The sequence below is a fragment of the Erigeron canadensis genome, chromosome 9 (genome assembly GCF_010389155.1).
Source record: "Erigeron canadensis isolate Cc75 chromosome 9, C_canadensis_v1, whole genome shotgun sequence".
NCBI lineage: Eukaryota > Viridiplantae > Streptophyta > Magnoliopsida > Asterales > Asteraceae > Erigeron > Erigeron canadensis.
In genome coordinates, this window is record NC_057769.1 from 13775671 (window position 1) to 13787138 (window position 11468).

General features: G+C 27.9%; 1 protein-coding gene across 1 annotated transcript; it reads left to right on the top strand.

The window, feature by feature from the left end:
• Positions 1-1584: 1584 nt before the first annotated feature.
• On the top strand, positions 1585-10839 carry LOC122582798 (serine carboxypeptidase-like 13). The gene is made up of 14 exons (XM_043755235.1): positions 1585-1724; positions 2055-2200; positions 7042-7115; positions 7220-7342; positions 7736-7838; positions 7928-7965; positions 8084-8185; positions 8277-8363; positions 8461-8535; positions 9710-9781; positions 9873-10021; positions 10134-10247; positions 10354-10408; positions 10511-10839. Exons 1-14 carry the CDS (start codon positions 1591-1593, stop codon positions 10637-10639), a joined length of 1401 nt encoding a protein of 466 aa, XP_043611170.1. The 5' UTR covers positions 1585-1590; the 3' UTR covers positions 10640-10839.
• The last annotated feature ends 629 nt before the right edge of the window (positions 10840-11468 follow it).

An 11468-nucleotide genomic window follows, 5' to 3' on the forward strand; every position in this document is an offset into this window, starting at 1 on the left:
ATTTAAAAGAACTAATGATTAATTATTTTTTTTAAAGTTACGGGTTCAGTTCTAACCAAAAAAGATTTTTCTTACGTTTAAGGGTTTCAACCTAACGTGTTCTTCTATTGGAATATGATCGGGTGGAATCCTTGTGTCATATTGATATATTTTTTATTCTTTTTATGTGTTCTCCCGCGTATTACGCAGGTTAATAATCTAGTATATATATATATATACCATCTAGAAAAAACTCGCACATATTCTCAATCATAAGAAAAATCTACTGCAAAAAAAAAAGAAGAAGCTATGATCGACTACCAAAAATGTTTTTTATTTATATACTTTGTTCATATTTAATAATTATTATTAATGAATTGGTATATATTTTTTAAATTATATACTATACACTTTTTGTTTCTCATTTTATTTAACTAAAGTTGAAAAAAAGGAGTAAATTGTAATCAATATTTATATGGAGTTAATTTTCATATGTTTCTTCTTTAACTTTCGTATTGATTAAGTTGTAATATTGGTCATACACTTTTGTTTCTCTTTTTATTTAACTAAAGTTGTATTTTTTAAATTATATACTATACACTTTTTGTTTCCCATTTTATTTAACTAAAGTTAAAAAAAAAGGTAAATTGGAATCAATATTTATATGGAGTTAATTTTCATATGTTTTTTCTTTAGATTTTGTATTAATTAAGTTATAATATTGGTTATAAATTTTTTTATTTCTCTTTTTTTTTAACTAAAGTTGGAAAAAAAAAGATAAACTGGAATCAATATTTATATGTAATTAATTTTCATATGTTTCTTCTTTATTTTTCGTATTCATTAAGTTGTGATATTGGTCATATACTTATTGTTCCACAATTATTATAAGATTTATATATCTTGAAACTATCCGTCCAATGGACAGACTTATGAAAAAAAACCTCAAAACTTATTGTATTTAAAAATCGAACTCGAAACCTTTAAGTACTCCCTGAAAGGCTAAAACAAATATGCGACTGAGATTCACCCCTAAAAGGTTAAAATAAATAAGTATAGTAAGGTGGTTTTATGTAGCAGACAATTAATAATGAATTCTATGAGATGAGTATTTTAATGAAAAAGAAATAATATGTCGTCTAAAATACGTTTAAATCAAATCTTAGTTATATTGGTATCTGTTGAACAAAATTTGTTTTCAATTAACGAATTTACCTATCCTAGAAAAATTACCAAAGATAACCCAAAAGCCCGTTAAATTAAATCAAAATATATCTTATATATACAACATGTCTCGCTAAATAAAAAGACAATTAATTAAACTAATGAATAATGAATTCCATGAGATGAGTATTTTAATGAAAAAGAAAAAATATGTCGTCTAAAATACGTTTAAATCAAATCTTAGTTATATTGGTAAATGTCTAAACGATTATTCAAATCTCTATACATTCATTCATATATAATATACTTTTCCTGTTTCATCTCTTGAAATATGAAAAGTCAAATGCACGTCTACTCCTTAATTTCAAAAACAAATGCACGTCTACTATAAATACTATAACTAGCTTCCAAGTGGTTCCATCCAAAACACTACTACAAACACATTCAATGGACTCCAAGCTCAAAACCTTGCTGCATTTTTTAGTAATCATTATCATTCAATCTTACCTTTCTCATTCCAAATCAATCATTAAAAGACTTCCCGGGTATCCCGATGATCTTCCTTTCAAACTTGAAACCGGGTACGTTCCATTCGATTTTCAATTTTTCACTAACAAGTAATACACACTAGCTACAAGAAATTAATATGAGATGTTTCTCTTTAGCGATGACACATTAATTTCGTCGTTAAAAAGTCTCTTAACAACAAAATGAAAAAGTTGCTTATATATTGACCCTAAAAGTCAATATTAAATCTAGTAATATCATATACATCATTATGCAACTTAATGGACATGCATCCTCCCTATTTCACCTTCTAACAAACAAAACATGCATTTAATTTATATATTACTTTACTAATACATATATTTCTAACTAATCTTTCCAAGTGTATATATATTGTGTTGAAGATATGTGGGCATAGGGGAGAAAGAAGACGTAAAATTGTTCTACTATTTTGTTGAGTCAACTAGAAATCCAGCACAAGACCCACTCATAGTATATTTTCCTGGTGGTCCTGGAGCTTCTGCTTTATTACCCTTCTTTTATGGAATAGGTACGTTATCTTTCTTTCTGGTTTTATTTTTTATTTTCCTACTAATTTCTTCTAGAGTTTGTAAGATCGTAACATATATAACGTACTCTTAATTATAAGAAGTTAAGCTTATATCTTTTGACTCGTGTTTATGAGTATGGAAAATTGGAAACTCACAAAACTAGCAAAGAGATAGAAATCAAGTTGACTTAATTCTAATTGTCAAAGAGTGACTTCGCACAATCTTGCTAAATGTATGATTCCGAAGAACAAGTCACATAATTTATTGGTATGACACATTTTTAGTATGATTATTTGTCAAAACATTAGAGGTTAGACATTTCTTCAATAGAGATAATAATACCTCTAAATAGGTATAAGTTGGTTATTATAAAACAGGTACTAAATTATTATGAAATTGATTCATGAAAATTCATGAAGCACAGTACGATGATTTTCAGCAAAGAGTTAGAAATAAATTATTTTATTATTTTACTTTAATTCTTATTTTATTTTTACTATAAACAACGTAGGAATTATTAAAATTGAGTTTCTTCGCAAGCGGCAATCATGGATTAATTATAGATGTTTGCACAATACAATGGGAGTATGGGACAAACGTATCTTGTCATTATATATTTTCAACTGTATTTGGTGTTCTTTAAATAATAGTTTCTCGTGATTTTTTTTTCCTATGGTCATTATCGGTGATGTGATAGAAGAGACTAAGTTGATTATTAAGTTTGGTAATTAATTAAGAAGCTTGGAAAGGTAAAGACTTTATAAACCAAAGTACCAAACTCTTTATAATGTACTATAATACAGATACTATAATAATAAATGAGTTAATTATATACTATAAGAACGGTAAAAGCACCTAAAAATCATCATTTTGATGCATTAAAAGTCCATAAAACTGACATACTGCATAACTAATTATCATTATTTGAGTGTTTAACAACACATTGATTCATCATCGAAAAAATCACGTTTTTTTGTTGGATGGATCATTTTAATTAATATGCATCCAAGATGGATGCACAAAACAAAAAACATGATTATTTCGATTTTGACGGATGAATGTGTTGTTAATCATTTAAATAATGATAATTGATTATGCACTATGTTAGTTTTATGGACTTTTAATGCATCAAAATGATGTTTTTAAGGTGTTCTCACCGTTCTTATTTTAAGAGTGTTCTCACCAGAGTGTTACCATATATATATATATATATATGCATCCAAGATGGATACACAAAACAAAAAACGTGATTTTTTCGATTTTGACAGATCAATGTGTTGTTAAACACTTAAATAATGATAATTAGTTATGCACTATGTCAGTTTTATGAACCTTTAATGCATCAAAATGTAGTTTTTAAGTATTCTCATTTGTTCTCATTTTAATTTCATTCTCATTTGATAGTCACCCTATATATATATATATATATGCTATAAGCGTGTAGAGTATATTTTTATTTTGCGTGCATTTTTTAAATTTTAAATAATCTAATAGAACATGTAAAATTCTTATAAAGAAGAAATATATTATTAGATTATATATAAAATGAAAAATGATAAATCATCTTAAAAGTTAGTTTAAAATTTCTTCTATGATTATAAACAGGGCTTGAAAGAAAAGAATAGGTTGAATTGTATATATATGTATATACTATTAGGGCTGTCAATTTCGACCAAACAAAAAAAAATCAGGTTGTGGTTGAGTATTTTCGACCCACCAACCTGATTTTTTTTTTTTGTTGGGTCCAGGTTTGGTTGTTCGGTTGTCAGGTCGACTCGCCAACCCGATATCTTTAAATAAATGAATTATATATAATAGCTCATACTCTACATTACACTAATCCATACGCCTCATTCCCATTTTCTATATTTTTAACTTAAAATAACTTCAAATCTTAAATAAGAGGATATTTCAAAATTCTGTGAGATAATATATGATGTAATATGAGACGGTAAGTTTATTAACTTTTTGTCAAGCACTAACATTACCTTTGTATTTTTTTTTTCTTTTTTGTATCATTCGTCTTCAGCTTACACCGTTAATGATAAAGCTCTATATTTGTTGATTTATTTCATTTTATATTTTTATATATTTAGGGTAATGGGGGAACCCTAATCCCGGTACCACAATTGGATACCCATTGCTTATTAGGTCACATGGGTCGGATCATGGGTTGGCAATTTGTTTTATTTTAATACTCATACTTATTTATTTTTACTAAAACCAAAGTCGGAATTATTGTAATTTAGTTTCATTGCAAGTAGCAATCATAGATTAATTATACTATTACAACGGGACAAACGTATCTTGTCAAATTTCGACCATATTTTAATTTATATGTATCTATTATTTATTATTTATAAAGAAAGATTGTGATAACATAAGATTTTTTAAAAATCATATTATCACACATTTTTTAATATAATTATGATATTATCATATTTTTTATTTAAATTCAAATTAGCTAAGTTAATTAAGATATGTATATGTATATATATATATAGAAGCTGTAAGCTTGTAAGCGTGTCACAGTATATTGTTATTTGGCGTTTTTAAAATTTTAAGTAATGTAATAAAACATGTAGAATTCTTATTCTTATATTATATTATATTATATTATATTATATTATATTATATTATATTATATTATATTATATTATATTATATTATATTATTAGATTACATATAAAGTAAAGTAGTTTTTTCACATGTAATGATGTAAACAGATTTAACGTGTTACTCGTATATTAGTTTTTAAATGAACCTAAGTACCTAACCACGATAACAAATAATAAAATTTAAAAAATATATTTAACACCTACAATTGGCCAAATTTGTGTTTATTTAATCTAAATACGATTCTCAATTATTGTTTATTTAATACATTTTTATCTGGCTGTACGGTGATGTTGATTCATCATTTATTTTAAGATCACGTTATATGACATTTTGTTTTATCTAGAGTTCTCTGATCTCGTTTTAATTGCCTGTTGACCGTTTGAGTTCGATCTATACAAAAGTTTATTAATTACTTAGGAAAAATTTTATTATTAATATGTACTATCTTAATAAAAATAACCCACTTACTCTTAGAAATATTAAAAATGTGTAATATTCTCACTTTAACACTTTTTAAAATATTTTCATGTATATCGTCCTCTAAACATTAATGATTAAATTACATTATTAATTTTTATCTTTTAAACTATTTTCATTAACCCTTTATATCAATTACCTTAATATCAATTATCCACATCACTTGATGTCTCCTCTACCAACAACAATCGCCTCCTACTACATCGTCGCTATTACGACCACCGTCACATTGTACGGGTACTGTGATAGGTATATTGTATATTGTTATATAATAAACCCGCACCAAAGCATTAATTTTTTTACATTGGTGCTGTTCAGTAATCTTTATTAAGTGTAGTAATGTTTATCGTAAGAATAGTCAGCAAGTAGGATTTGGCTTCGCGGACCACCGTTTGGTGAATTAATCTGTATTCGTTAGTTCCATTTTCTTTTATCAACTATTGTTTTTACTTTTGTTATATAATATTATCTAATTTAATATATATTTATATTTATATATCTATATCTATACACTTATATTATGTAGCAAGTATAAGTATATATTTTAGGGTAAAACAATTATTTTGTTGTATACTCCCCCGTTCTGATTTTTAATTATTCAATTTTGACTTGTCAAGTATTTGCTTACAAATTTGACAGTAATTTTTTTTTTTTTGGTATTATATAATACGTTATATAAAAAATATAGATGAATTTAGTTTTAAATAAACTTTTCATTAATATAAATTTCATCGACTATTATATAAAAAAAAAAAGATATTTTTTGTCAAAACTGAAACAAAAAATCTTGACATGGTACGGAAAGAGTATATATTTTGTAAGAGTCGTCCTGTTTCTGTTTTCTTAAATCAAACTTATATCCTATGTTCTCTGGGTTACTTTCCAATAGATTGCATTAATAAAGGACATAGTTTTGAGCCCATAAACAAAACCGGACCCTGCTTACAGCCCATCTTGCACAAATTTTAAACTGGGCTGCTTCTTACCTAAAAATTTTACATTATTAAAAACACTACTCAAAGCAAAGGGGCTTGTATGTTACATTACATACGATTATACGAGTCACACACAAGGGTCATTTTTTTTATTTCGGGCTACGTTATCATTTCTTTGGCTATCAAATTTGGTTGGGGGTAAGTTTGGAATTCAAAATTTTCTTCCGCGCAATCTATCAATTTATTTCGGGCTATGTTATCATTTCATTTTTTATTTCGGGCTACGTTATCGTTTCTTTGAAGTCCAAACCTTGTGATTCATAAATTTCTTCCGCGGTGTTTGTTCATAACATTATTAATTTTAAGCATAAAGCACGATTCTCAGAATAATTCTAAGTGGTTTCATAGTTATTTCTATCCTAATTATTAATATGGCTACATTTTGAATACAAACATTACAATTCTATAAACTATAAACATTCAAATATAATTGGTGTTATCTTGATACCGTTAATCATATATAATATCAAGATAAAAGTAGTTGCAAAAAATCTTAATTACTAAAATAATGGATCCATTGTTTAAACGAAGGAGAAATGTTAGGTAAAACATGCAATACCTATTTTAGATAAAACATGGAGGGATTATGTAAAATTCAGGGGAAGGTTATGTAAAATTTAGGGGCTACGTATGTTTATCAAATTCAAAGGTTTAATTTATAACTTTTTTTAAAGTGATAGTACCTAAGTTTAGGTAAAGTCTGCAGTACGGATTATTTTTCCAAACTAAATATATTTTCATGTATGTAGGTCCACTTAGCATCAAATGGGATGCTGCCTTAGCTAATACCACTTTAAAATTGAATCCAAATGCATGGACTCAGGTTTACACATCCAACTGATTACTTTCAATACATATATAGAATTTTAATTGACAAAGTAAGTTGCTAAACATATTTTTCTTTGCTATTGTTGATGTATTTTGTAGATTGCCAATATATTATTCATCGATATACCTGCTGGAATCGGTTTTTCATATGCTGAGTCTAAGAAAGGATGGATTAGCAGTGATAGTATGTTAGCTACCCAAGCTAATGAGTTTATTAAAAAGGTTAAACTAAATTACTAAAAATAGTCATCTATATATCTTTGTTACAACGAAATTCGGTAAATAGTTTTCTATGATCCACCCAATCTTTAGTGAGCAACCTTTTTATCCTTACATTTTATGTGCTTTTTTGATTTATAATTGTTTTCTTAAGTTTTTACATGGGTGGCATCAGGGTTGCAGCTTGGTTGGGGCCTAACATTCTCTCATTGGTTTTACTCAGAAGTATAGTTTTATCCGTAATTCATTCGAATAATTATATTTTTCAATGTCATGTTTGGGTCTCAACTCTCAACCCCTTACCGAAATTCTTGAGATTCTTTATAGCACTTTTATCCAAAAATTGCTTGAATACTTTTTGCTAATTTTTATTTGTGTTATGTATACAATGAACAGTTTCTCATAGATCATCCTAAGTTTTTGAAGAGTCCGTTATATATAGGGGGGAATTCTTACATTGGCGTTGTCGTTCCAAAAATCACTCTAGAACTATATGAAGGTACTTTAGTAATCAAACTTTAGAGACTTCAATTTTCTTTGATGAAGAACTACACCTTTTTTGATAATTTGAAATTTTCATGTTTATAGGTAATGAACGTGGTGAACAACCAACAATAAATATTAAAGTAAGCAATCAAATCCTTTAAATAGTACTACAATGACATCTTTTTTAACTAGTTTTTTTTCAGATAATGTGAATAAATATGTACATTACTTTATGTGTTTTAAACCTTAATAATGCAGGGTTACATTCTAATCAGTCCTTTAACGCATAAGTTTATGGACTTCAATTCGAGATTTGAATATGCTCACCGTATGGCACTCATATCAGATGATATATACAAGGTACTTCAATTCATGATTAAGAAGTAGATAAATATTTATAAACTAACTACGAGCCAAAATTATATATGTGTATGATAATTTGATTTTGTAGTCAGCAATAGCGAATTGTCAAGGTAATTATGTAAATGTCAATTCGGCCAATTCACTCTGTGCACAAAATCTGCAAAGTTATGAAGAGGTGAGTATTCTGAGCTCGAGTAATTAATGGAGTGATACATACATGTGTGAACATGATTATCATATTAATGATAGCTTAATTTCAAATTAAATTGCAGTGCACAAGTCATATAAAGCTTGATAACATCTTAGAACCATTTTGTGACGTAGATGATCCAACGCAAGATTGTGATGTAATCTTCTCTCTCTCTCTCTTATAATTTTATTTTACCTTTCTTGTCACTATGAGGTAACACTTCAAAATGTTCATATTATTTTGATTATTGATGATTTCATGAAAACCTAGAAGACAACGATGAAAAAACATAGTATATATGCATGATCGAGACAAAGTTACAAGTATATTAATGGATAAAGTTACTTAGCATATATCCATTTAAGTTGTCATATACTAACATGAAATTAAGTTTAAATCTTGTTAATTACTCAAATTGACTGTGCTGGTGACGTGGTCGATGTCTATCGGCATGCAGTCCAATCACCACTCCTTTTAAAAATAAAAAAAATTTAAATCATGTTAATTACTATCATGGTCTCAACTTATGATCGAGAATTCAGTTTATTTAACTGGCATGCCTAGAAAAATACCTAAGATCATAAAGAATATCCATTAAATTTTCAATGAAAATGATACACATAGAAACAAGGGTTAAGTGCCTTAAAGTTTATCAAGCTATAAGTCAAAATGTATAGCATTTAAACACATAATGGATCATAGACAAAGTAAATATATATGTAAACTATTTGGATTCAAAAGTTTATATATTTTTAATTAATTATATAAATTAGCTAATCTATGCTATTTTCCCAAAAGAATAATTATCATTCTCATATGAACTTTTATAAGTTGTCACTTTTCAATGATCTTATTATACATGTGATCTAATAAATAATATAAAAATCCTCACAATTTTTAAAACAAAAAAAGGTTGAGTTAAGATGGCGAGATTGTATATATAGACTTTCAAGTGTTAGATATGCAGCATGCCATTTAGAAGAGGAAAAGAATTAGCTTCTTTAGGCATCTCCCAATATATACAAACCTTTTTTTTTTTACCTCATCCTCATTGTCATATCGTCACATCATCCTTTCAATCTCCAAGACACACCTCTCTCCCAATAGGCCGGGTCTCATCTTCACCTCATCTTCCATAACAACTCATGCTCGCCCGCCCGCCTCCTCATCTTTCTTTTTATAATAGACGAGCCATGAAGATGAAATTAATACGATTTAATTTATGCTTCATTTTTGAAGTTTTTCCTACGCGTATACCTTATGATGGATGATATCGTTATTTTCTAAGATTGCAATTAAGTACTAACAATTGTGATTTTAATCTTTTTTAGGATGATTTTATGAAGGCTTTAAAAAGCTGGGGAAACACTGCCGATGTACAAAAAACTCTCAATATTCGTCAAGTATGTGATCAATAATATTTTCTTGAAGATATAATCAATATAACTTGAAATGAAAGTAACATCCTATCTTAATTTAAACTAATAATGTCAGGAAACAATTGGAAGTTGGGAGCCGATCAACAATACTATTCATTACTTACTAGGAAAGAATGACACATTTTGTTATTCTTATGATATTTTTAGTAGCTATTTCTACCATAAGAGATTAACTGCTAAAAATTGTCAAGCTTTAATCATAAGGTATTGAAACTTTTTTTATCCCACTTTCAGAATTATTTTTCTTCAAATATATAACTCTTGCAGCTTGCATTACACATGAGCAAAATATATATTTAACCTACGGTATGGACAGTGGCGACCATGATATGACATTTCCATATGTTGGAGTGGAGCAATGGATAACTGCACTTGATCTCCCAGTTGAACTCCCATGGAAACCGTTCTATGTTGATGGTCAAGTCGGAGGGTGAGATATGATATGTTTGGTTCAATTCCCTCTTAATTTGTTTTCTTTTTAAGTTAAGAAAGATATATAATCCATAAATCATAACTTTGTAACTTTCAATTTGCAGATATGAAATGAAATATGCTCGGAATGAGTATACATTAACGTATGCTACAGTTAAAGTAAGAAACTACGTACCCCTGCACACCATTATTCAGTTTTGTGTTAAGTTTTTAATTTGTTTGTTATCTCATAGTCTAATTGATTAATATGAATGTTCGTAGGGTGCAGGACATTGCGTTCCATCTTACAAGCCTAAAGAAACGGTGATATTGACACAGAATTGGTTTTCTTCTTCGAATACTTATTCAAGTGGGATGTTAAAACAATTAGAGAAAACATTTGGGATGTGATGCATTATGAATGTGTTCTAATATGAATATGTTTATTTAAGTTGTGATCATTATAACTAGGTGGTTTGTGTGCCACCCAATTGATATTTCTTTACTGAGTGCTAAACTAGATCTTTTTTTTTTCCATACAATGTATATAGTAATGCAGAATTTGCAAAATTAAAACATGTTTCTATTTTATTTGTTTGGAGTTTCGAATATAATATATCTAGACACATTTTTTTGCATTTTGTTTTCTTACATGTATGTGGGTTTTTCAAACTCTCCATCAGTTGGACACATCCAGTTTTGTCCGTGTTTGAGGATTTCGTGTGAGCATGTTGGGCAGATATTTCGATATACGACTGCACAAGTAATGTTACTACTTGCCGAATTTTGGCATTGCAAGAAAATGTCATGCCCTAATTTTTGTTATCATTGAAAATGTTATAGTGTAGGAAGTATCTGTTGATGATGAGTTTTTGTTCATACTGTTTTATTTTTTAGTGCTTACCTGCATATGAGATGGTAGTCTTCCAAGGAGGTCAAATATTGTTGTTTGCATATGATGATTAATGAGTCCAAAGTCTTCAGCTTCCAAACTGTATTTACAAAAATAATAATAATAATAATAATAATTAAAAAAGAAGAAGAAGAAGAAGAAAAATAAAAAAGAAAGGTATAGATTTTAATGATCTAATGATTCTTGAATGGAGTTTTCATGAAGTCTTACAAAAATATTGCAATCTGTTTGGCGTGAACAAATAATAATGTACCAAATAAAATAAAGGTAGGAAATAGATTGGCTATGTGTTACTAAAGTTATTAAGCTGAGAATTAGTTCTCTTTT